This window comes from Centropristis striata, chromosome 6 (genome assembly GCF_030273125.1).
Source record: "Centropristis striata isolate RG_2023a ecotype Rhode Island chromosome 6, C.striata_1.0, whole genome shotgun sequence".
NCBI lineage: Eukaryota > Metazoa > Chordata > Actinopteri > Perciformes > Serranidae > Centropristis > Centropristis striata.
Window position 1 is genome coordinate 5,324,981 of NC_081522.1, and position 26,048 is coordinate 5,351,028.

Genomic DNA, 26,048 nt, shown 5'->3' on the forward strand with positions numbered 1-26,048 from the left:
TATGACCTATTTAAAAATGTCATAATGTTGGATTGCAATTATTGATGCGTTGAACTATTCCTTACATTTATGATGACTCTGGTAAAGGTAGAGCTCTTAATTTATACATTTATTCATATTTCTCAGACCACTGTTCACATGTCAAAAAACATTCTGTTCAATAAAGTCACAAGCACAAAAAAAGAGCTTCTCCTAAGAGGTGGTGTTCACCCGTCTGAGGCTGGGGCACACGGGACTCAATAGCACACTAAGTATAATAGGGAAACATCCCACAGGCAACTGTAGAAACTGTAATCAAGAGGAGAGGAGAGATTTAAAAGCATTCATGCAAAGGGAGAAAGTCAGTTTTACACTAGGAAATGTATTGCAAAGATCAGACAATGTCAGTAAACAAGTACGGAAATACCTGAGGGAAACAGGGCTAATGGAGAGGATTTAGGTTTTTTTTTTTTTTTGTTCTTTTTGTTTTGTTTGTTGTTTTCTTTTATTTCCTGCTAATCTAATGATCCACACTCCAATCCGGTAGGTGGCGGCAATGCACCTATAAATTGGATGCCAGCCGCCAATTAAAATAAGAAGAAGAAGAAGAGCTTCTCCTCTTTGTCCCTTCCGGGTCTCCGTAGTGGCGGTTTATTGCCTGCCCACGGACGGATCACAACACAAAACAGCCTCAAGAACAAGTTGTCAGTTATTAATTTATATTTCACGGTATGTATAAGAGGATTAACAAAACAGACTTTCCTATTGGAATAATTCCCTATAAGTTGCCGCTTGTTTCGTGTTGTTTGGTCTGTTTTTATGACTTTTCGGTAACTTTAAACACCGCTGTGGCTAAATTTGTCTTCTGCTGTTGCTAACCGTTAGCTAGTTTTAGCCATAGACTGGATATAAATAAGGTTTTACCTTACTTCACACCTGTCGGTGAACTGAAATAATCTACCGGTTATCTGATTAAACTCGTGTTAACTGCTGCTTTTAGTGAACCATTTATAAGTGAGCTGCCTGTGGGTATTTCCAAAGTTTATCTAACTTTACTAAAACATCCGAGTGTTAGCTGATAGTTAAAGTTATATAGTTAAAATGAACTGCAGCTGATCTGTCAGTGTTAACTAACTCATAATGTGACGTTAGCTGTCCGTCAGCAACAGTTTAACAGTAGTGGAATAAATACTCAGATCCCTTTTATGCAGTGAAGTACTATTACCACACTGAATAAACTCTTACAAGTAATATTCCTGCATTCAAAACCTTACATAAGTAAAAGAGTGCAAGTATTTTCAGCTAAATGTAGTTAAACGGGTTGGTAGTGCAGTAAGTGTTCCCTGCTAATGTTTTAATATTATACATGATGATTTTTGAATAATGTTCCTGCTGCATTAATGTGTATGTTGCATAATAACAATCAATCAAATCAAAATTATTTAATTATCCCCGAGGGGAAATTGAGTTAGTCTGTTAGCTCTTGAACAATGAGACAGCCTGATGGCTGTAGGAGTGAAGGACAACACACTACCACCACAGACTGATAAAACATCTGCAGCATCTTACTACAGATGTCAAGAGATCTGAGCTTCCTTCAGAAAGAGGTGCCCCTTTTTGTAGAGCGTCTGTGTTTAGGGACCAGTCCAACTTATTATCCAGGTATACACCTAGATACTTAGAACTTGGCACCACCTCCATGTCCACCCCACAGGTATTCACTGGCTGTAGAGGGGGCTTGAACCTGCAGAAATCTATGATCATTTCCTTAGTCTTTGAGGTGTTCAGTAGGAGATAGTTCTTATGACTCCAGTCACTGAAGGCTTTTATCAGATCCCTATATTCAGATTCCTGTCCATTCCTGCTACAGGCACAGTAGCAGTGTCATCCGAGTACTTCTGGATGTGGCAGGACTCAGAGTTGTATTTGAAGTCCGCTGTGTACAGTGTGAACAGGAATGGAGCCAGAACAGTGCCTTGTGGAGCCCCTGTGCTGCTCATTAATGTCCCAGAAACACAGTTCCCCAACCAGACATACTGTGGTCTTCCTGTCAGGTAATCTGTGATCCAGGAGATGAAGGAAAGATCCACTCCCATCTCTGTCAGCTTGTTTTTGAGTATGTTGGGTTGGATGGTGTTGATTGCACTTGAAAAATCAAAGAACATGATTCTCACATAACCACCAGTTTCCTCCAGATGAGCAAGGGCACGGTGAAACATGTAGAGGACAGCGTTGTGCACTCCGATGTGTTGTTTGTATGCAAACTGCAGGGGGTCAACTCTCAGAAGGAGTAGAATCAGCAGCTCCAAGGTCTTCATGGATATTTAAGGTTGTGCTCATTTAAACTCATTAAATGCTGTTTGTTAGTTTAATGTACAACAATGCATTATATTCTATAGCATCAGCGTTGCTGTCCTGTGAGAACCATGTATCTCTAAATAGTCAACTTTAATCCAAGATGGGTTTTCAAGGAGTTTATATAGCTTAACAAGTAGGAGAGTTTCCTCGGTATATAAAGACTTCATCAACACTTCATCCTTCAGTTGACCACAAATATTTTGTCAGAGATAAAAAGTCAAATAACAATAGTATTCTTTTGAGTCATCGAGTGTTTTTTTCTATCCAGGTGTTGCCATGGAGGAGGTGACCCGCCTGGTGTCGACAGGAGACTGTGTGAAGATCTGGGATGCAGTTTCCATGGCACCGCTGGAGCAGTTCAATCCACATAGCAACAGCCATCCTGTCACACAGGCCTGCTGGAGCTCCAACAGTATCCTTAGTGATACATATATGAATGGATAGATATACATTATTAAATAATCCACTGATTATCCTTATTGTTGTACCATATGGGTTGGAGCTTGTTTAGATACCAAAAGGGCAAAAATCACTTCTAAATTTTACTCAAAACATCATAATCCAGCTTTGAAGACAATTACATTTACTGTGGAGATTATTTGTCATTAAATGTCATGTAATAAGAAGAAAACAATCCATAAAGCTCCTTTTGAGTTAGTGATGATTGATTTAAAATGTTTGGATAAAAGTTGAATCAGCCTTGACCAGTTCTTTCAGACCAGTACCTGGTCAGTGCCAGCAGCAGCGGAGACAAACTGGTGGTTTCCAGCCTCAAATCAACTCCTGTTTCAGTGGTGGAACTGGGTGAGGGGGTGAGCACATGGCTTTTGTTGTTATTTATATGGCTAATCATTGTGTTTTTAACTGTATTTTGCCCAGCTTCACATGCAGACAGTATAGTTTAGTTTAGTACTCACCCTTTGCTGTTTTTCATTTGTCAATTCAGAAAAAGCAGACCCGTGTGTGTCTGAGTTCATCGTCTCAGTTTCTGGTCAGTGGAGGTCTGGATCACAGTGTTCACATCTGGGACCTGAAGACAAAGAGACTGCACCGCTCCTTGAAGGTAAGACCTCATACAGGAGAGGATAGTATTTAAAATAGGGTGACCATATTTTGATTTCCAAAAAAGAGGACAACCGGCACGGCCTCGAGACACAAATTCAGACAGGCTTCTCAGAGGTTGATGAACATGCTTTATTATGCTTCAATGGTGCAAAATTAACTTCTGTAATAAAATAAAATGAAATTGTAAAAACAAAATAATAGCTCTCGTAGACTCTTCTCAAATAAATGAATAAATAATATGAAATAATGCTCTAAATATGAACTCTTCTGTTAGAAAATCTAGCTTCAACAATATATCTCTTAATAAATGCAATAAGATAAATAATAGAAGAGTCTCACAAAGATACTAACTTGACAAACAAAAAGGATCTATACTTTTCATCTTTAGTTGTCTTTGAGCTTTGAGATCTCCAGCACCTTTATTAGACACTGAGACATACAGTATGTGCCAGCATTGCACACAGTGCACTCCGCCTCCCACCTGTCCCGACCGGGACGGACGTCGGAAATTTTTTTTGCAGTTCATCTGTGAAGCTGCACTTAACGCTTCGGCATTTCCCGTGCAATGTTGCTCCGCTGTTCGATCTGCCCTCTGTCTGCTCTGCTCTCTGTCTCTCTCTGTGTGTGTGCGCGGCGCTGACCCGCCCACTAGGCAGCCTCTTGGTAACTACGTCTCGCAAAATTGTGTGCAAAGCGCCGGTCAATTTACGTGCACGTGTACTGGTCCTATGAAAAACAGTGAACACCGGACATTTTCGTGAATTTATAAAACCCGGCCAGACGCCCCGGACAGGACGTAAAAAGTGGACATGTCCGGGCAAAAGAGGACGATTGGTCACCCTAATTTAAAACATCATGAACACCTTTTTTTCTGAAGCACCTGCTGAAACACAAGTTAGAACATGTTAACACCATAGTGTTTTAAATTGCTTACAGAGCTGTCAGAAGGATCTTATAAAGGTATTATGTGACACACTCTGTCTCTCCATCTTTCAGGACCATAAAGAAGAGGTGACCTGTGTGTCCTTTAATGCCAATGACAGCTACGTTGCCTCTGGTTCCACCAGTGGAGATCTGGTCCTCCACAGTCTGACCACCAACCTGTCCAGCAAGGCCTTCGGACATGGCAGCAACCAGGTCAGACAGTTTTAGGTGTTTGTATTTACTGGCAGAGAGCATGAGACAACACTTTCCTGCATTCAGTCAGCTGCTGTTTTCCATGAAGACTAACTACAGTTGTGTTTTATCTGCAGCCCATCCATGACCTGAGACTGTCCCCACTGAAGCGCTCCCTGCTGGGCAGTGTCTCTGACAGCGGCACCGTGGTCCTTTGGGACTCCAACACCCAGAAGGAGCTTCATGTATTTGACAGCGCCCATAAAGCACCAGGCTCCGGCCTGGCCTTCTCCCCTGCCAGTGAGCTGCTGGTGGTCAGCGTCGGTCTGGACAAGAAGATCGTCTGCTACGACACGGCTAGCAAGATGTAAGACTTTACAGTATTTCAGATGTATAGCTGTTTAAAGATTTTTGAAATATTATGGGTTACTAAATGAGTAACTGAACCCCCTGTTATTGTATATTTTGATCATCAGTAGTGAGGCTAATGATTATTTTCATCATTTCATCCACCGATTACCTTCTCACTAAATATAAGATGTCAGGACATGTTAAAAAATGTGCAAAAATAATACCGAAAAACCAATGTGATGTATAAATGTGTCTTGTTTTGTCTGCCCTACCGTCCAAATCCCCAAAATATGATTTTTCTGTCCTATATGACAGCTATTCTCAACCTTGGGGTCGGGACCCCAATTGGGGTCGCGAGATGATTTCTGGGGGTCGCCAAATCATTTTGGAAGTCAGCTCTGTCTCCACTGTGTTAAAGTGTTCATGTGTTAATGTGTTTTAGTCTTTTTGGTCACTTAATGTCTTTTTTTTGTCATTTTGTGTGTTATTTGGTCATTTTGTGTCTTTTTTTGTGTCTTTTTTTTATCATTTTGTGCCTTTTTTTGGTCATTTTGTGTCTTTTCGATCATTTTGTGGTCATTTTGTGTCTTTTTTGATCATTTTGTGGTCAATTTGTGCCTTTTTTGGTAATTTTGTGTCTATTTTTTAGTCATTTTGTGTATTTTTTGGTAATTTTGTTTCTTTTCTGGTCATTTTTTGTCTTTTTTGTTCATTTTGTGTCTTTTTTGATCATTTTGTGGTCAATTTGTGCCTTTTTTGTTCATTTTGTTTCTTTTTTTGGTCATTTTGTTTCTTTTTTGGGTGATCTGAACTGTGCGTGTGAGATTCTGTTCAGTGAGCGGGGGTCGCGGACAATATGCATGTTAAATTGGGGGTCACGACTCAAAAAGGTTGAGAACTACTGCTATATGACAATTAAAAGCACAGACTGACTGACGTTTATGAAAGAAACTATACGTAAAATAGTTCCCCACTAGTTTTCTGTTGGTTAACTAATTAATTAATCAATCTACAAATCTATAGTTATTTAAATAAAACGCCAGTTTGATGATGCAGTTAGAAATTATGGTTAAATAGACGTGTAGCACTCAGCTGTGATCTGTACTGTTACTCTTGTTTTCTTTATAAGTGTGAATGTTGAAGGTGTAAATGTGTGTATCTGTGTTTCCAGTGTCCTGCGATCAATCCGGGTGGACAGTCCCCTGACCGCAGTAGACTTCACTTCGGACGGTACGGGTTTGGTAGTTGGATCAACTCAGGGGAAGATCTACCAGTATGACCTGAGGAACTCCAGTGCCCCCACCAGGATCACTGTGGCACATAAAACCTCCGTCACCTGTCTGCGTTTCCAAAGCAACAGCAGCAAACACAAGGTATCAAAAGACCAAGTTCAGTCTCTTAACGCCCCATTTATGACCTCTTTGCTCTGGTATGTTAAGATGTGGAAACACTGGATTTAAACAAAACCCTACTTGCCACCAAGGTTTTATATTGCGAACACCTAATAAAGTCAGTAAATTAATATAAAAGCCATTAACCCATAAGAACCCATGGTGACACCCGTGTAACAAACACTTTAAATGTTCTTGAATCTCCCATATTCAGCTTTATGCTTCACCTTAACTCATTAAATCCCTAAGCGACACATATCACATGACCACCACATCCTGGTGTGGTGGTCATGTGACTTTGACAAGAAGTGACTTCTCCAAAATGTCGCTGTGACTGGAAACAGAAATGTGAAAAAGTAGCTAATTTCAAAAAGCGTAGTTTTTGTTATGAGGCTAAGTTTAAAACCATTTAACAATTATAATCAGTTAATAGGGTGTCCTGTATTGCATTTAACTTGCTCTTACCATATTTCCTGAACAAATTAAAGTCACAATTTTGATATATGTTGTGGAGATTCAAACAAAAAGGCAAAGGGTTATTTGTTTTTGTTTATTATTGATTTATTATTGTTTTATTACTTAAAACCAATCTGAAAAATAATTAATTGTTAAACAGCACTATTAATGTCACAATTTTGATATGTTTTGGAGACGCAGAGAAAAAGGCAAATTTGAGTTTCTGTAAGCAGAAAATGTGGCTTGTTTTTTTTAAATTTTAAAATAAGAAATATCATAAACATAAATACCATACATGCCCAGTGTAACGTTTATGTCACATCACAGATCTTTGACATTTAGGGGTAGATTTTTTTTTTAAAAACATCATAAATGTGTTCTATGTGGTATTTCCCCCATAGTTTTCCTTTAAGGATTACTGGGTCTGGGTTCTTATGGGTTAAATGAATTTGTTCTGTCTGTTCCTCTCTGTCTTCTACTCCAGTCCAGTAAACTGGGCTCCACCAAGATTGCAAGTACCAAAAGATCCTCAACCAAGATGTCAAACAGCCAACCAGACCCTGCCCCCAGCACAGGCCCCATCCCCCACCGACAGGTGACAGGTACAGGTGGGTTAGTCTCATTGGTTTCTCTGAACATGGCCAGTGCAATACAGCTGTATCAATTAAGGTGGTTTATTGATTAGTTGATAGACTGCATCTGTTTTGATAATTAGTCACAATTCAGTCACTCTCCTAAATATTTTTGTGTTATGAGTTGCATGTTTTCATTGTTTTTGAAGGGCTGCTATGAGAGTTTTTGAACACAATGAAAATGTTTTGTTGAAAGGCTTCACACATGCAAATATGAACTGAAGAAGAATATTTGGTTAAGTAAAAATACGTTGCAATCATTTCTAAAATTAGTTGGAAATGTATTGATCTCACAAGTTAATAATTAATAATCCTCCGAGCCACGACTGGAATCAAATTTTACAAATAGTATAATACAGATCATATTAGTGTACTGTGCAGAAATACCATGTTTGAATGCAAAGAAAAAAGCTGTGCAGCATTGTTTCAGATTCAAATGTCGACATTCAAAATATCAGTACAACCCTAATCTTTTCACATTAGTTGTTGAGTGTTTATGGAGTCAAATAACATAATTCTCACAAATATTGTTATTGCTAGTAATTGTTAGTTGCAGCCCTGTTACATTATGATAAATTGTAATGTTATGTACACTACCGGTCAAAAGTTTTAGAACACCCCAATTTTTCCATTTTTTATTGAAATTCAAGCAGTTCAAGTCAAATGAACAGCTTGAAAGGGTACAAAGGTAAGTGGTGAACTGCCAGAGGTAAATAAAAAAAGGTAAGGTTAACAAAAACTGAAAGATAATGTACATTTCAGAATTATGCAAGTAGGCCTTTTTCAGGGAACAAGAAATGGGTTAACAACTTAACTCTATGGAGTCTTGGGCTATTTTGTCCATTTTTGAATTCTTTTCATGTCTTTGTAAGTCTTTCTGTGTTTTTTTTTAAGTCTTTTGGTGTCTTTTTTTGGTCATTTTGTGTCTTTTTTTAGTCCTTTAGTTCAACATAAAATGTGATTTTGAATCTTTTTTTTATTTTCAAAACACTATCATGCTCAATAAAGAATTTTAATTGTTGCAAATGTGCATTAATTTCAGAGTAGACTGAGACATTAAACTGCATCATTTTCAATTAAATTTTGGAAAAGTTGGTGTGTTCTAAAACTTTTGACCAGTGGTGTACATTATGAAATAAATGAATAAACAAACAGACATGTCAAACAGTACTCACAGTGATGTGTCCGACAGGTGGCACTGGTGCAGAGGTGATGTCCCGGGAGGCTGAAGGCCAGTTGGCGACGGAGCAGCTTCCTGTTGTGGAGAAGTTCAGCAGCATTGGACGAAACAGTCTGGACGTCTTCTCTCCTGCTCGGGAAGGTCAGATCTTCACTGCCTCCTCAAAACCTTAATGCCTCCTCCAAAAAAGTAAATTTATTCATATAACTAAAACCTTTATCTCGTCTTTCTGTCTGTGTTTTTAATACAGACGCTTGGACCCCAGGCGTAACTGGAGACACACCTTTTGGAAGAACACACGGTATAAAAAGTCAGTTAGAAGTTTGACAGAAGCTCATTGGGATAATAATGCTGGTTCTGGACTAACTGTGATGCTGTGTTTCCATAGTTAACAGTTTGGAGATGCTGTCCAGAGAAGGGGAAGGTCAGCCGCAGGTCATCGGCCGAGCCAGTCTCGACATTTTCTCCCCAGTCAGAGAAGGTCAGACTCTCCTTCACCCTACACTGTTGTTGAAGTGTCTGAAAACTTCACATCTTTTTTTTTGTGAACAACTTTTTTATTGCTTTTAAAGACAGAACAAGTACAGCAGTCCGATAAAATTAAAAGGTACATTACAATCAAATTGAAAATAATAGTAATAATAATAATAATGAAATAAATAGAAAAAAAAGGGAAAATTTAAATTAAAAATTAAAAGGGACCAGGCGACGACCCCCCACCCCCCCAACTTGGATCTCTATAAAACTCTTACAGGACATGAGAGACCATGTTCAAGTAATGCAAATAAAAATATTGATTACAGCAATTCCTTGATCTTATCTGCCATTGTTTGCCATGCTAGAATAGTATCAGCTCCAGCACCGTGCATTCTTGCCATTGAAAGCTCCACATTTATTATGTCAATGTATGTGTTAATCCAATGGGGTTTGGTAACTGTATGTGGAGGTTTCCAGCGTAAAGCCAGCATCTTTTTGGCAGCAGTGATGCCTGTTAGGAGAATACGTCTCTTCCAGCATGTCAATTGTAATGAGGTGGTATCATTCAGGAGTAGCACAATGGGAGAACATGGTACAGTGACTTCCAGTACATTAGATAAAGTAGAACACACCTCATCCCAAAAAAGCTTCACATCCTTGAGTTCCCAGTATATATGTATATATGAGCCAATAAGTCCATCTGAGCAAAGGGTGCAAATTAGAGATGACAAACGTTTCATGAGAAAGTTTCTTCTTGGAGTGAGGTAAGTCCTGTGGATATAATTGAAATGGATCTTTTGATGGTTTGGGTTTTTAGAAGCCAAGACAATCGAGGACCAAATCTTTTCCCAGTTCAATGAATCACCTCCGATGTAGTGCTTCATTTCATTAGACCACACATGTACAATAGGGAGGGTTTTATAAGAAAACTTCACATCTTAAAAGAGCCTTTCGTGTCTTCAGAGGAAGATGTGTAAAGTCTGATAAATGTCTGGTTATCGCCAAAGGTGCCACCGAAACGGAATATAGATTAAAACAACTTTTAGAAATAATATTACTGTAGATCTCTGGTTTCTTTGAACAGTGCGACTTACTTTTTCAGACTCTCATTCAGGTGCCAACTCACACCGTAAGACCCCGCTGGGAACTCCCCTGGTAGCAGCTGGAGGTCGATGCTACAGCCCGCTGTCCGTCTTCCAGACCCCTCCTCCAATCAAAGAGGAGGAGGCAATGCCGTCTGCAGCGGCCGAACCATGTGACTCCAGAAAGGTGCTGACTTCTAACTTCAGTCTGACGTAACATAATATGATGTTGCACAGTGTAATATGATAAACAACACTTTTGATTGACAGTCCGACAAGGCCAGCAGCTCTAGCCTGGAGGGGGAGGGTCAGACCCCGCCCACAGTATCCCAGCAGACCAATCACAGCCAGCCGGCCCTGCCCTTCTTCACCCCAGAGCCCAGCCTCAGGAGAGCCAATGGTATCCAAGCTCAGCTGAGCTACGACTCACCTGTACAGGGAGCTGCACCCACCACCACAGCAGGTAGGGTACCACAGCCAGAGGAGGAGGGGTGTGTGGTGTTTTCTGGTTCCTCACAGTTCTCTCTGTTCCTTCAGGGGCAGCTCTATCCACGGCCGTCTCCTCTTCGCTCTCCCACAACATCGCAGAGGTTGTGGGACAGGCAGGAGCCGCTCCTCTTACCTCCCTTCAGATCCACTTCATCCAGAATATGATCCATGAAACTCTGGAGGACTTCAGGTCTGTCCCTGAGCTTTTGACTCCTTCCTTTAAAAGCCTTTAATAAATATGAAACAACTGAAAGGAAAAATGCTAAAGTTTCTCCTTCCTTCTTTAGGGACACCTGTCACAGAGACATCGTCAACCTGCAGGTGGAGATGGTCCGACAATTTTACATCCAGCTGGTACGAATCATCAGATTTTCTCTTTGTACTTTTGGTTTAAGACAGGGGTGTCAAACTCTGGCCCGCGGTGTAATTTTATTTGGCCCGCGAGCCAATACCAAATTATTATATTATTATTGTACTATAAAAGCTGACCCGCCGGTATTAAACGGCGCATTTACCGCTAATACTAGATTTATTATTGTTATTTTATTTTTAAATGTATTAACCTGTTGAAAAACTTTATTTTGATATTTAAATCAGAAGGATGCAAATAGAAAAGAGGCATACGATTTTTATTTAATTTTTATTTAATAAATTAATGACATTGATGTGTTTTTATTTGAAATTTGATTTGCATGTCTGCACTATTTAGTTATATATTGTATGTTTATAAGTGTTGCTGGTTCCATATTTAATGTTAAAGCAAAACATGTTTGGTATATATTAAAAGGTTTATTTGTTCAATGTTGGCCCGCGATTTTATTCAAGTTTTAAATTTTGGCCCATTGTGTATTTGAGTTTGACACCCCTGGTTTAAGATGTCCTCTGCCTCTATGGTTAGAGACCAAACTCTGTACTTTAATACTTCTAATTGTAATTATTGACTTAAAATGTAAGCACACCAAACCCTATCTGCTTCCTGTTTTGAAACTGGAAACGGTGTTAAAGGAGTGTGAAGATGAATACTCCATTAATAGCGTGATGATGGTAGTCATGAAAGCCTGTGTCTGATGTCATGGTGTTTCAGAATGAGATCCACGGTCTGATTGAGAAATACTCTGTGAACGAGTCTCTGGTGGAGGAGGTGGAGAGGCTGAGAGAGGAGAACCGCAGGCTAAAGACCAACTACTGACCCTCTGAGCCAGAATGTGCCTCCTTCCAGACTGTGTTCCTCTGGTTCGAATTTGCATCTGCCAAATGCAACATAAAAACAAAAGTCTAAACCTGAGGCGGAAAAAGTCTACTTTCCAAATAAAGTGGAGAACACTGCTTTCCTGCTGAGGGAAGGGGACTAACTATCACTGCCTCTTTTCAGTCAGAACAAAGTGGCTGAACAGCAGCAGCCTCCTGGTGCTGAGGACTAATACAGCATCACAGGTGTGTGTGTGAGTGAACTGAGTGTTTTGTAGTTGAAGAATGAACAGTGTGATAAAATGTCAAACTGAGACAGTCGAAAACAAAACACATTGAAACTCCAGTCAGAGGATGTTTATGACGCCTAAGTTTATACTTTCAGACGGTCATTTTCTCAAATTATCTGCAGCTGTGTGCTTCATGTGTGCCTATATCATGTTTTTAATTAATAAGAAACATTTTGTCTAAAGAATAAAAACGATTCATATTGAAAAACAAACTGTGTGTTACTTTAATTGTTTACAAGGGGATTGTCTGGAAATAAAACAAAATATATACCTTGTGTCATCTGGAAAACTCATCTGAAGGTTTTTCTTATATTTATCACTCAAAGTAACAATACAATGATGTTATTTAATCCATATAATCATAACATAACTTGAATGCTCACCTTTTTAACTTTTTACAAACACAATGTTCACTGTTATATGTATATATATGTGTGTATATATATGTATGTGTATATATGTATATATATATGTGTATATATATGTGTGTATATATATATATATATTGTTTTATTTTATTTTTTTAACTGAAAACCAACCAACAAATAAATAAATACAAACGCATAACTAAATGTCCACCAAACAAAAATAATACTCTCAGCAATAAATTAAGTCTATCAATAACCCCAATAAAAATGCACAAAATAATCTTGCAACCCAATATCAAAATGTCCAAAACCCTCAACACCATTACACGAGCCTCAAGTAATCAATAACCCCAATATCAGTGCAGAAGGGTATCAAAGACAAAGAGGTCATTACACAAACGTTCAATAATACCGAAATCAATACAGTAGAGTACTGGCAGATTAAAGAATAAATTCAGTGCAAAAATAAATCTTCAGTACAAGATGCATGAGTGCGCATGCGCGAAACTGTCAGCGGAAACCTGTTTTGACAGTTTTGGAGGATTAGTATCTTTACCTTTTTTGACTCTTTGGCTGTTTACTTTTCGGCTACAGTTTCACAGAGTTCTCTGCAAATGTTAAAATATAAAACGACAGTTTAACGTTAATGGTTATTAAGCTTCCGCTGACCTGTTAAACAAACACAGACATAGACTGCCGGACACAAAACGAGTTTTGTCAATTTAAGCCGAACTTGTTGTGGGTTGTCTGTAAACTGGTTGCACTTTGTGCCGCAGAAAGTTCAGACAGCTGCGGAGAGCAGAGGACACCAGGACAGGTAGGAAGACACCTGACACTGACAGAGAAATATAAAAACTAAAGTGTGCATGCTCATAATCTGTTCTCCTTTATGCTCAATCGTCGATTGCCACCGTTACAATTAAACTGTCTAACCGATTGGTAGCTAGTTTTCTTGTAGCATAAGTTAGCTGGTTGTCAGCGTTTAGATTCAGTGTTTGAAGCTAACAGAGGCTAATCATCACCACACACCAGCTGTTCCCACTCATGGATTTAGGTCTATGTTCTGATATTTTAAATACACTTTAAATGTATATTTTCTTTTAGATTTAGTTTTTTTATTAAAAATATTCTCACACTGTTAAAATAATCGCCATAGTTATTTTTTGTCAAAATTGTTTTTTTGTGGGTTTTTTTTTGCCTAAATCATCTCCTCATAGCCACCTATGGTAAAATCGCCTACATCCTCAGTTGATCAGATCATGTGATTTTACCATTTTAAGATAATCACTTTGACAATTTGTCACATTCATAGGCATCAGATAAGAACCCAGCAAAGAAGAGCTGGAGGGAGATTGTTTAGTTTATCAGTGTTTTATTGTTGACACTAATATTGGTAACACTTTACTCTAAGGTGTCTACATAAGAGTGACATGAACGTGTCATAAACATGACATGGGATGTGTCATGAACATTAATGACACTTTGAAGTAACATTAATGCTCATGATACTTGTCATGTCATGTTTCTGACAGGCTTGTGTGACTCTTATGTAGACACCTTCAAAATAAAGTGTTACCATATCTTGCTTAAGTCACAAAGGCATGTTCAAAAAAATTGCCTAAGTAATTTATTTCTCTTAAGTTACATAATATACACACACAGTGTTATTACTATGCCAATAGTCATCCTTTGTTACATTCGTTTTGAGTGAAATGATCAATAAATGTCATATGTTACACTTTTGGTTAAGTTTTTTGTTTCCTACAAAACTTTAACAATTATTTAGGCGATTATTTTAACAGGGTAACGATATTTTAATGGGATCATCCTTTATTGATCCCAAGATGGGAAACTCAGATGTTGCTTGAGTACAAAGACAGAAATAAGTGCAGATCAATAATTTGTCATTTTCAGCTCTGTCCACCTCTCTGGAACAATGGCAAACCCTTTGAGGGCTGAAGTGGTCCGACTCTATAAAAATGTGAGTTTTTGTTTTTTTCTTGCCACTAAATGTTTGCAGAGGAAGTTTAGCTCAGATTTTATTCTCACCTGAGCAACATATGCAAAGATGATGTGGTGGCGTAACGTTTAAGGCTCTTACAAACTTTGATAGCACTAAAGCTTCACATTAAACTCCTGATTTTTTTTTCTTCAGAAGTCTGGTAAAATGATTTATTCTAAAGCAGCGGACATCATCACAGTTAAACCAGGATCAAGAGGTTTTTTTGATTGGGCTGTGCTAGTCTAATTTTCAAATTTGTTATAAAGTAAATGTCATTAAATATGCACCTGGTACATCAAAAGTTAATAAAGCCAACGGAGAAAATAATTTTGTAGTAGTTGTGTAGTTTACAGTAATTGATCAAATATTTTTATTTTTTTGTCCAAACATCTTTGCATTTTCAAGTAGAAAGATTTTTCAATCCGTTTTTTAAATTGCCAACAGTGTCCTGTTGTGTAATGTCTTGTTTAAATGAGAATCTTTTCATGTTCCAACAAGATATTTTAATCAAGAAGAACATGGAAGTTTCATGACATGATCAGAAACTGAACTATTCAATATATAGCTAAAATTGTTCAACTAGTGTATGAACAACAAAAAAATCTATCACCAATTTTACTTTCTTCGTTTCTTTTCTTGTTTTTACGCAAGAATGAAAAATGTTGATTTATTTCTGCATCTCAGAAGGTCTGTTTTTTTTTTTAATTTGTTTTGTCAAATTTGAGTGTAAAGTTAATAATTTAGGGTTTTGGACTGTCTGTTTAATAAAAAAAACATAATAGAAATTATTTAACATTTCATAGACAAAAACCATTCATTTATTTCAACGTTTCCCTCCCTGTGTGACTCTTCAGCTACTCTACCTCGGACGAGAGTATCCTAAAGGCGGTGACTACTTCAGGGAGCGTCTGAGAGCGGCATTCAATAAAAACAAAAGCGTGCAGGACCCAGAGCAGATCAAGGAGATGATTGCTCGGGGGGAGTATGTGGCCAGAGAGCTGGAGGCCCTCTACTACCTGAGGAAATACAGAGCCATGAAGAAACGCTACTACGAGGAATAAAATGCTTCCTTAGAGACACTTCAGAGACTCAGAAAAGTCCCAATGTCCCAGCTGGGCTTCTCAATCAATAAGAGGACTCATTTACCCTGTGGGGAAAAATGAGACAAACATAAGACGCATTAAAAGAATTAAATTTATTTCAATCTCATTGAAAAGACAGGAACATCCGTCCTCTCAAGACAAATAAGTAACAGTTGCTTTAAAAGTTTTGTTCCTGTAGAGTCGATTCAAATCTGACTGAAAATAATTAAATAAAAGTGTATAAAAAAAAATGAAAAAACAAGTTGTCTTTCATTAAACACGAAGAGTGAGACAAACACTGGCAGGAAAAGAGCAAACAACCAACTGTCAGCTCATAGTAAAAAACAGTAGATGCGGCCTCGCCCTGCAGGAGGCGCTGAGGTCAGAGGTCAGAGGTGCGGGGGGGCGAGGGCGGCGCTGTCAGCCAGGTTAGCTCTGCAGATCGGACAGGTGGTGTTATCCTGTCAGAGGGAAGACAGACAAGTCGTTCCATCATCAATTCATCTGTCAATTACCTAACCATCTTGTTTCTTGTGGACCAAAAGATATATATATTTTTTGATATAATGTAACAAGTCTTGTTTTAAATGCATCCTTTTCATTTTAACAAGACGATTTTGCCTGCTCTAAATGGCACCTGAGGTAAGTGGAAACCTTTTTAATTTTAATAGGACAAACAGAAAATGTACAGTTTGTTTGGATTTTGTCTGCTGTAGTCAATCCTTTTGTCGTACTGAACATTAATATATTTTGGTAATGCACTTCCATTGTAATAGATGGGAAAATCCTTGTTTTGTGTACAAATACATACTTAAGCTATTATGAAGGTTCAGCAGTGCAAGTTAGTGAAATCAAGTGGAAATCTTAAGTTAGTTTAGAAATACGAAGTCTGCTTCTGGGCTGAGATGTAGTTGAGCCAGAGTGACATTAAATACAAAGAATTTACTGTTTAAAAGTACTGTAACTTTTCAAGAAATTTACTTTTTTTCACTGACAGCAACTGCTGACGCTTCATATGATCTGTGGATTTTGCACTCACAACGAGAAAACAAAGAAACAAATGTCAAGTCAGCATTACAAATTTGCCAAAGGGGGCTTTTTATTCTGTACAGTCTGAGTCCTTTGAACTTCACTTCTGATGAGGAAACCCCTTCATGAAGAAAACAGGTGGGAAGATAAGAGCAAGAAAAATGTGTTTCAGTGTTTTTAAGACTGGCTTAAACTTAACTTCTCCTTTAAAGCAGAAAAGAGAAGAAAAAGGCTGAGCTAAATGTTGAAATGTTCTTTAACAGTGGACTACACTTCTACAGAGTGGAAAGAGCCGTTACCTTCAACCATCGGTCGATACACTGGACGTGGTAGTCGTGGAAACAGGGCAACATCCTCAGCTTCTCCCCATCGGTGTAGTCGCAGAAACAGATCTGACACCTTTCAATCAAATCAACCAATCAGCAGAGGAGAGAAACCGATGAGTCAGGAGAAGACACGCAGCTAATCCTACCAACAGATGAGTATCAAACAGTATGGAGCTAGTTTCCAGGTGCTCCCATGACTGGAAAGCTACTGTCTAAATTTCCGAGTTTTTTTTTTGTGAAATGCGGGAACACTGTCTGGTCAGCTGGTGGACTTACTGAGTGTTCCCGGCGCTGTTGGCAGACTGGAAGGTTTTGGTGGGAAACCTCTGGATTTCCCTCTGACTCAACTTTTTGGACATAACGGCACCTTGACGCTCCTCGAATGCCAGGAGAGCCTGAAAGATGAGCAGATGCAAAATATTAAGAAACTTCAGGAAACAGACTGTCACACTTTAACTGTTTTATTTTATTTTATTTAAAATTGTATTGGTGTGGGGTTTACACTGCACTCTGTAATCTAATTTAATTATTTTTCTTATACAATTCTATCAGTGTTTTTGTTCATTTTCGTTTGTGTATGTGTATATGTGACTGTTTACATGTACATATATGTATAAAAAATAAGGATAATTGTATTCCTGTAATTGGAAATTTTTTTATTGTATTTTTCAATAAAAATAATAAAAAAATAAAAATTCAAAAATAAAAATAAATTTAAATAAAAATTTCAATAAAAAAAAAGAATTTTTTTTTATTGGTGTCCAGTTTGAGTAACTAAATAGAAGATGCTTTGATGTGGTGCAGTTTGATGCTAAAAGTTAAAATTATTTTCCCAAAAATGTGAAATTAAATTGAAGATAAGAGTTATTTTAAATCTCTGGCTTTAGCAAACAAATTTCAGTATGTTGCTTTTACTCGTTTAAGATTAAAAGTTTTAATGCAGTTTTATTTCAACAAGATGTTATTTATGGGTATGCATAAATACTGTGACCATCTGCATTTTTGTTGGAGTCTACAGAAAAAATTAAAACAGGACGCAAGGGGCGGTTCCGACATTTTTCTCACCTCGTAGTCGTTTCCCTGAAGGTCTTCTGAAAGATCAGGTTGGCCGTTCCTCCTTCTGCTCCGCCCACGTCTTCTGCCCCGCCCATGTCTTCTGTGTTCATCAATCGGATCTGTAGAAACACACCAGCTGTATCAGTAGTGGGCTTTTATTGTGAAGCAACAACAGGAAACACAATGTATTGATCATTGAGGGCTTGCACTGACCATTAAAAATGTCTTTTACAATTTAAAAAAATATTACAAAGGCAATAGATGAGATATCTTAATCAGATTTGTTGTATGTACTCAGTGGTTATCAAGGTTTTTAATCACATTGCATTTGTGTATTTCAGGTACCCTGTTGATGAAATAGGTAGTGGTAAATGAGACCCCTTTAAAAATGGCTACTCCTTGAGAGAAGGCACAATGTCTATCATGGTTTGTTGAAACAAAATCGCGGGGAACGGTTTCTCTCCATCTCCGTGCCTCAGTTTGTCTCCCGGGGAGGCAGAGGGACAGTAGAAAACAAGGAGGAGGATAACAGACTGACACCATAAAGTCAACATGACAAGAGATTGAGTACCGTCTTGATGTGCTTCGTAAACTAATGGTGCCCATGTAGAGGTGTATTAAATGAGGAAAAAAAACTTCAATATCTACTCATTTTTTAAGTTGTAAAGAGACTGTATGGAGACCCTGTATATACAATTATTATTATTATGAAACAACAGTCAGTGTAAAATGCTCTGAGGTTTTTGTTTATGATCTCACCATCTTCAAAGCTGACACCAGGAGAGGCTGCAGCCAGTAAATGAGGCATCCAGCTGGGGTCCAAGTACGGATTATACTGCAGAGGAAAACACAAAGTCACTGCTGTAAAAACTTTACTGATTAACAGACATTATAACACTATTATAAGACATATTTTATGCCCTTTATTGTATTTGTTGGAAACTTTTATTCTACTTTTTTGTTAACATTAACATATTGTTCCTTGTTATCCATTTTATTTGTTTTTGTTTTGTCTTTTTAATCTATTTTATCTAGTTTTTAGTCAAACTTTTACCTACACAAAAATTCAGTCCTGTATAGTTTCCAGTCTTTTTACACGTTTTCAATTATTATTTTGTAACTTGTAAAAAATGTTTTCATTAATATCTGATTTTAATTTGCCAGGACTTGTAATCATTTGGTTTCTATTGCTATTATAGCATTGTAAATTCATTTCGATTGTTGTATTTGTATACGTTTAATCTATTTTATACATTTCTTAGATCTATTTTTTCATTAGTTTACTACTGTTACTGGTGTTATAGCTTTTAAATCTAATTTATTAAATTTTTAGTCATTTTGATTGTCTCAAGTGCATTGGTCTGAAATGGTTTTAGTCTTTTCTGTTTTACAGTCTAAACTTTTTAGTCAAGCTGAGACCGGATACGTTTCTTAGTGTAACAAAAATATATATATCGGACTTTAGATACACATAGGACTTGTAGGATGATTGGTTGGATTTGTTGACAAGTTAAAGTTTTATTTGAAGTGTGAAGTGTCTGTCTCACTCTGTGGTGGCTCTGCTGATGGAGATAATGGTGAAGCTGGTGGTGGTGGTGATGATGGTGCTGTTGTCTGCTGTGTGTCTCCTCTTGGTCAAACTGGGCCTGAAAGAGCAAAGAGCATCAAGAACCTTTTCTTCCTCAGTTTCTGAATTTTAGTGCCCATTTCCAGACAGGTAAATTCACATAAATAAATACCTCTATATGTGGAGAGACAGAGAAAGTAATAGTGATATATGTAAAAAAAATAAATACTCAATTTAAATAAAGGAAATGTTAAAAGTAAAATAACATTAAAGATAGTTAGCAATAGTGATAAGAGTGCACATACCCCATTTCTAAAAGACAGAACAAGAAAAACAATGTAAGTGTGTATTTTCACACACACACACACACACACACACACACACACACACACAGGTAAGTCATGTTGCATGTGAAGGTGATTCCTACCTGCAGGCTTCGAGCCAACGCCTCGTCTTCCTCCTCCTGTGCCAAACGAACCACAGCCTCCTCATCATCACTGATAACGATCTCCTCCGCTGCTGCTGCTGCTGCATAAAGGGACATTATGCATCACAACCAAAGAACTGAAACTAGAGCCGACTATATAAATAAAGTTCAAGGCTAAATTAGGGCTGGGTGAGTCATATCGTCCAGTCTTGATTATTCACATTTTTATATTGTTTTTAAACTGCCAGTTTTAAAGCATCTGTACTGAAAACTAAAGAAACTACAGATTCGTTCAATATTTTACTAACATACAAAGTAAATAACTAAGGCTATTAAATAAGATGAACATAGAAAAATATAACTATTATTTCTCAACAGTACAACAAATGTAGAAAAATACAACATTACACACTACTTTACAGTCCTGAGTGTTTTTGCGGGTATGCAAGACCTAAAATAATCAAATCGTGAGCCTAATGCTCATATGGCGTAACGGCTGCAAAAGATGACGCGATTGAATGCTGCTTTGGTCTGGTGGCTGCACTCTAGCAGTGGCTCAACTGCTAATGCTACATGTGCTGGCAGCAGAGGCAGACTGTGCAGACTCTGCTCGCATTTTCATGCTTTCTGCATGATCACTTGAGTAGTGATTCTTCAGATGATTAAACAGATTTGTTGTTGTTAGAAAGCCCATGCTGTTTAAGTTTTCTTAACTTGTTTATTGAACTAAGTTCCATTCAGTAAAAACATGTTTCTTTCATCTTTTCATATGTTCCAGCCTCTTGAACGCACCATAGCCGTTCCGACGCTATTGAATGCACCATACCTGTGTGTGAATTGCTGTGCTGTGAATGTTAGTTTCCTCTCGATACAGCGGCGGGTAGATTGTAATTTTCTTTGCCCTTTACAACCAATTCACCTGTACCTCCCTGGTTTATTGCTCCAAGTCATGGCTGACATCTATTCTGCTGCCCTAAACTTCGCGTTTAGCTCCACGTTCGGTTTTTCTATTTACTTTTCCAGCAACTTATAAACAGTAGTAGAGCAGGAAAAGGTTGACTCTGATTGGCTGTTGTCACGCACATTTCTGACATGTTTGATCAAGTAAATATGCTCACAGCTGATCACCCTAATTGAGCAGAAATGTATTGCAATATATAATCGCGATCATATAATCACCCAGGCCTAGGCTAAATCATCTTTTTTGGAGGATTATCAAAAAAAAGGTAATACAATGTAAATGCAATAATTATGACAAATACGGAAGTTTCTGCAGCTCAAACTTGAAAATGCCACATAGAAAGACATTGTTTGAGTATGAAAGAATGATGGAAAAACAGAAAGCACAAAATTTTAAAAACATTCCTATTATTTTTCACTATTTCCTGGCAGTACGTAGCAACATTTCGTAATTACATAATAATTAATGCAACTATAGGTCACAAAATGAAATCACTGAAAATATGTGTTCATGTTTGATGGAGTTATGACGTCAAGAAGGAGTAAGATTTTTAACTTAATCAGATACTTAGGGTTTGAGGATTTTCCTATCATCTATTGACTGTGAAAGGTAAATATCTACCCCGTTTCCTCACCTGCTGACGTGCTTCCTTGCTCGCCGCTCAGCCATCTCCTTTCCTCTGCAGTCAGGAAGGACAGAGAGTCGGATGAGGTGGATGGTGGTGGTTGTGGTGATGGTGGTGAGGGTGAAGCTGAAACCGTTGCTAGCATCTGCCTTTGCTTCAACCTCTGTCTAAGACAAGGAGGACTGGTTTCTTCTGAGGAGCCTGCCACAGTAGAAGCCACCTCTTCCACTTCCTCCTCAGAAGCAGGCGTGAGGTAGGATGAGGAGGAGGAGGAAGACGAAGATAATGAGGAGGAGGAGCAGGATGCAGACGACAGTGGGGCCTCCAGCCAGGTGCCCAAAGGAAAAGCCCTGAGAGATGAAGCTGGCACAAATCCGACACTCTGCTTGCCCATTGCATCAGCCAGACGTCTGCGTTTGGATTTGTGCAAAAGTTCTGGACGTCCCGGAGATCCACCGACAGCCACCTGAGGACACAAAAGTTAACATCAGGAAACACAGACCTGAAGACATTGAGAATATCTAGACCAAAATCTGTTAATACCTTAATACTGACTTACAGGACTGAAATGTTCCTCAGTGATGCGACGGTGTCTCCTGCGTTTGCCAAGTTGTGGGCTGATAAACAAAACAAAACAGATGGTAATGTTAAAAAAGTTTGCTTTGTTTTATTTTGTTTCTGGTTAAATATAATGTCTAAATAAAATATTTCAAAACTCTTGAACTTTTTCTATTGTAACTTGGGTGTTGTTTTAGGGTGCTTGATTTTATAAATTGTATTTTCTGTTTGTTTGCTTGCATAATTTGTATGCTAAGAGTTTTGCTGATTTATTTCCTACTTCATAATTATTCTGATTTAGGAAATAAGGGTATTTTTGGTTTCTAATGTAAAATTTCATCAATTTCACTCTGTAGTTTTCCAATTTCCTGTTTTGAATTCAAATTTGTCTTGTTACTGTCCGCCTGTTGCAGCCATTTTAATTTTCCGCTGTAGAAAATGTTGGTGATTAGAAACTGAATTACTCCATCCTGATTATGACATTGTACATTTGAAAAGCATGGAAATATAAATGTTCTTATGTTTTCACAAGATACTCCCGAGGCGAGAGGTAGCGCTGACAGTATAGTGTAAGTAAGATTGTCACTGTTTAAACATATTCATTTGTCACAATGTGTTTCATATTGGGCTAATGAGGTGGTAAATATGACAGTAGCCTCGTTTGAGAGAGAGAAACTTGATAAATATGTCCAGGAATTTTACGATGTGCAGCTCAAGGTAACCAGTTGTTTTAGATTAGTCCAAAACAAAATGTTGCCCTGGACGCTGAAGTAGGCTTCTTATGCAATATAATTCTTGCCGCACAGTGAGCAGGTGAGCTTCCGTAGCTCATGAGGATGAGGTGATGAATCATGAGCATTTTAATTTTGCTGTAGTGAATTCGAATCCAGCTCTGACCGATCTTGCAAACATATTTTTATGCTTTCTTTTTATTTATAGGTGGCTGTGATGTCGTGTTCACTTATACAACTATAATATCCACAGTAGATAGGAGATGCGACCTGGAAATCGGCAGTAATTCATTCATCCATTCTTGTCCGCTTATCCGGGGTCGGGTCGCGGGGGCAGCAGGCTAAGCAGGGCATTCCAGGCGCCCCTCTACCCAGCCACAACGTCCAGCTCCTCCAGGGGGACCCCGAGGTGTTCCCAGGCCAGGAGAGAGATATAATCCCTCCACCGTGTTCTGGGTCTTCCCCGGGGCCTCCTACCAGTTAGACGTGCCCGGAACACCTCTAACGGGAGGCGCCCGGGAGGATCCTCACCAGATGCTCAAACCACCTCAACTGGCTCCTTTGGATAGGAAGGAGTAGCGGCTCTATTCCAAGCTCCCTCCGGATGTCTGAGCTCCTCACCTTATCTCTAAGGCTGAGCCCAGCCACCCTACGGAGGAAGCTCATTTCAGCCACTTGTATCCGCAATCTTGTTCTTTCGGTCACTACCCAAAGCTCATGACCAGAGGCGAGGGTTGGAACGTAGATGGACCGGTAAATCGAGAGCTTTGCCTTCCGGCTCAGCTCCTTCTTCACCACAACGGTCAGGTACAACGCCCTCATCATTGCTGACGCTGCACCAAACCGCCTGTTCATCTAACGCTCCATTCTACCCTCACTCGTGAACAAGACCCGGAGATACTTGAACTCCCTTGCTTGAGTCAGTACCTCTCTCCCCACCCACTGTTTATTAAATATGTGACGAATCTGCTAACTGAGGCAAAACACAGCTGCGCACACGAGTAAAGCAACCAGTTAGTGTGGAAACCAGTAAGGACATGTCCTCCACCAAATCCTCTCCATTTATTTATTCGTTTATTTAACAGGGACAGTGCATGGCTCTCAGCCGTACCAGAATTAGCTACAAGCTAAATTTCATCTGTAGTCCCTTGGCAGGAACAAATAACATACATCTAACACAAACAAACAAGCCTTTCAAACAGCAACAACAAAGTTTCACACTCTTAAAACACAATAGAACACAGAACAACAACAAGAGTAAAATCACAGTATAAAGCCACAACACAAAACAATGTTAAAATACAACACTTAAGAGATTGCAAAATAGTGAACTAATGTTTGAGTTTATAGTTGGTGGGTGCATGATTGAGTGGATTTAAGCCATGATTTTATTTTAGATTTAAAACCAACGAATGTGCTGACGTCTCTGATCTCATTTGGTACTGAGTTCCAATAATTAGTGGCTCTTATAGAAAAAGCTGATCTGCCAAATTCAGTACATCTGCGGATCCATGAGGTCCCGGTTGTTTACAGCTGTGTGAACTTAACACGAGACATGGAGGCGTGTTACCTGGGTGTTTCTGGGACAATGATGGAGAGATCATGGTAAAGGACGTCCGCAGGGTTCAGGAGGCAGCCTCGGTTCAGACCTCCAGGACTGTCCGGCTCAGAGGAACAGGGACTGCCCGGTACCGGCTCCTCCATGGCCTCTTCCAGTACTGTTGCACCACCTAACTCCCCAGTCTATAATCACCTCCAATCCATACTCATGTCACCCAGGCGCTGATGACAATTAACCTGGGAAATAATTAAAGAAGGTTTGAAGGACAAAAAACATAGCGCCGAATAATTTAGCTGGCGTTAAGGTTTCTACGGATTATAACAATAAACGGGACAAGAGCTGCACAGTGAAGACTATACAAAGCATAAATTAAAATCAACTTTTTGTTACCAACATGGAATGCCTATACATATAATATATATATATCTATATCTATATATTATTATTATTATATATATATTATATTATATCTATATATTAATATTATATATAGATATATATATATCTATATATCCTATATAATACCTACATGGAAAAGCGTCCAGCTAGTTACCATAGAGAGCTAACTGAGCTAGCATAGTGAGCTAGCCAAAGTAGCTACAGATACGCAAATACGAGGATCAATCTGAGAACAAATCAATCAAACATTGCCGATACTAACGATAAGAACATTATAAAAGTGGAATCTGATAAGTTTACCTAGACGTTGTGGTCCGTTTTGTTGGTTTGTTAACGGACGAGAAGTCCCGACTCCCTCCCGCTGCCCGGACTCACAACAGGAAATAAACTTCAAAATAAGAGGGGGAACCTCCGGTGACGCACCAAAAAGTACCGAAAATTTAATTCAGAAGAAGCGACTTTCATTTCACTTTTATTTTCCACATGGGAAATTTTTTCTTGAATAAACCCACCAACACGAAATACATTCATCCAAGCTAGGATAAAATACCATATTCTAATAAAAGGTTATGCCGGTCAAAATTAGACCTGCAACAAATAGTTATTAAGTGATTACAGAAATTGAATCATTGAAACATATATTTATAAGCTGAATATGTTTTGAGTTTTGGACAGTTGGTCGAACAGAACAAGACATTTGTCACCTTGAGCTATCCTTGTTAGAAAGAAGACATTTTTAAGAGCAGAGCAGAAAAGCAAAAAAAAATAAAAAAAATACTAGAGAAAAAGTACCTAAACTTTGTGCAGCACATAACTTGAGTAAACTTTCACTTTCACTGTTGAATAATGTTTATATGACAGCTAGAATATGATTACTACTAATAGATTATAAAACACAAGATCTGTCACAACAGCAATAATGTCGTAAAACAAACACAAGGGAACACAAAGGTATAGATCAAATAATAGAGTAATAAAACATACAGCTAAAATCTTAACTAGAAACTGAAACTGAACTAATTGTAGTGTTAATGTTCTGCACATGGTAAGTTTAGTGCTGGTTTGTAAAATATGTATAATATTCTGTTTGGCGAGTGGGTTGTTTATTTGATTTAAATTTTAAGTAGGGCATATTGTGTAATTATGACTGAGTATAAATAAATCTACTTCCTGAAACATTTCTTAAAATGCAGCATTTATTGTTCTACTTTATTTCCCAGCTGTACTCCGAATACTCCCAGGTGCAGATCGCAAAAACACACTTAATGTTGTTATAAAACTACCGTATATAGAAACTGAACA

General features: G+C 38.3%; 3 protein-coding genes across 11 annotated transcripts; 2 read left to right on the forward strand and 1 right to left on the reverse strand.

The window, feature by feature from the left end:
- The first annotated feature begins 580 nt into the window (after window positions 1–580).
- On the forward strand, window positions 581–12,266 carry nedd1 (NEDD1 gamma-tubulin ring complex targeting factor). Of its 6 annotated transcripts, XM_059334323.1 has the most exons (17): window positions 602–708; window positions 2,250–2,308; window positions 2,606–2,749; window positions 3,055–3,149; window positions 3,284–3,400; window positions 4,399–4,539; window positions 4,656–4,885; window positions 6,041–6,242; window positions 7,201–7,324; window positions 8,541–8,669; window positions 8,779–8,838; window positions 8,917–9,009; window positions 10,108–10,274; window positions 10,358–10,550; window positions 10,625–10,766; window positions 10,864–10,930; window positions 11,661–12,266. In XM_059334323.1, the coding sequence occupies exons 3-17, from the start codon at window positions 2,614–2,616 to the stop codon at window positions 11,763–11,765; spliced, it is 2,001 nt and encodes a 666-aa protein (XP_059190306.1). In that variant the 5' UTR covers window positions 602–708; window positions 2,250–2,308; window positions 2,606–2,613; the 3' UTR covers window positions 11,766–12,266. The 6 variants fall into 6 exon arrangements, with proteins under 6 accessions (XP_059190312.1, XP_059190310.1, XP_059190309.1 ...); XM_059334329.1 differs by lacking the exon at window positions 2,250–2,308 and having other exon boundaries at window positions 581–708; XM_059334327.1 differs by lacking the exon at window positions 2,250–2,308 and having other exon boundaries at window positions 581–708; window positions 10,120–10,274.
- Window positions 12,267–12,967: 701 nt separating this feature from the next.
- On the forward strand, window positions 12,968–15,489 carry lyrm5b (LYR motif containing 5b). The gene is made up of 3 exons (XM_059335392.1): window positions 12,968–13,239; window positions 14,337–14,403; window positions 15,279–15,489. The coding sequence occupies exons 2-3, from the start codon at window positions 14,359–14,361 to the stop codon at window positions 15,483–15,485; spliced, it is 252 nt and encodes an 83-aa protein (XP_059191375.1). The 5' UTR covers window positions 12,968–13,239; window positions 14,337–14,358; the 3' UTR covers window positions 15,486–15,489.
- Window positions 15,490–15,584: 95 nt separating this feature from the next.
- si:ch211-59o9.10 (uncharacterized protein LOC561841 homolog) lies at window positions 15,585–25,161 on the reverse strand. Of its 4 annotated transcripts, none has more exons than XM_059335390.1 (11): window positions 25,047–25,161; window positions 24,357–24,583; window positions 22,057–22,114; window positions 21,507–21,963; window positions 19,912–20,003; window positions 19,465–19,563; window positions 18,677–18,752; window positions 17,927–18,036; window positions 17,138–17,256; window positions 16,835–16,934; window positions 15,585–15,967 (listed from the first exon to the last, which is right to left on the reverse strand). In XM_059335390.1, the coding sequence occupies exons 2-11, from the start codon at window positions 24,488–24,490 to the stop codon at window positions 15,896–15,898; spliced, it is 1,317 nt and encodes a 438-aa protein (XP_059191373.1). In that variant the 5' UTR covers window positions 24,491–24,583; window positions 25,047–25,161; the 3' UTR covers window positions 15,585–15,895. The 4 variants fall into 4 exon arrangements, with proteins under 4 accessions (XP_059191373.1, XP_059191372.1, XP_059191371.1 ...); XM_059335389.1 differs by having other exon boundaries at window positions 19,912–20,006; XM_059335388.1 differs by having other exon boundaries at window positions 19,912–20,009.
- Window positions 25,162–26,048: the final 887 nt, after the last annotated feature.

Excerpts from the sequence above, each read along its gene's own strand:
- lyrm5b (XM_059335392.1), top strand. The coding sequence starts at position 14,359 with ATGGCAAACCCTTTGAGGGCTGAAGTGGTCCGACTCTATAAAAAT. Across the intron at positions 14,404-15,278 it reads TGGTCCGACTCTATAAAAAT|CTACTCTACCTCGGACGAGA; the intron begins GTGAGTTTTTGT and ends GTGACTCTTCAG.
- nedd1 (XM_059334329.1), top strand. The coding sequence starts at position 2,614 with ATGGAGGAGGTGACCCGCCTGGTGTCGACAGGAGACTGTGTGAAGATC. Across the intron at positions 9,010-10,107 it reads TTTCTCCCCAGTCAGAGAAG|ACTCTCATTCAGGTGCCAAC; the intron begins GTCAGACTCTCC and ends TTACTTTTTCAG. Across the intron at positions 10,767-10,863 it reads GAAACTCTGGAGGACTTCAG|GGACACCTGTCACAGAGACA; the intron begins GTCTGTCCCTGA and ends TTCCTTCTTTAG.
- si:ch211-59o9.10 (XM_059335387.1), bottom strand. The coding sequence starts at position 24,490 with ATGGAGGAGCCGGTACCGGGCAGTCCCTGTTCCTCTGAGCCGGACAGT. Across the intron at positions 21,964-22,056 it reads CTGAGGAACATTTCAGTCCT|GTGGCTGTCGGTGGATCTCC; the intron begins GTAAGTCAGTAT and ends TTGTGTCCTCAG. Across the intron at positions 16,935-17,137 it reads AACAGCGCCGGGAACACTCA|GTGTCAGATCTGTTTCTGCG; the intron begins GTAAGTCCACCA and ends TTTGATTGAAAG.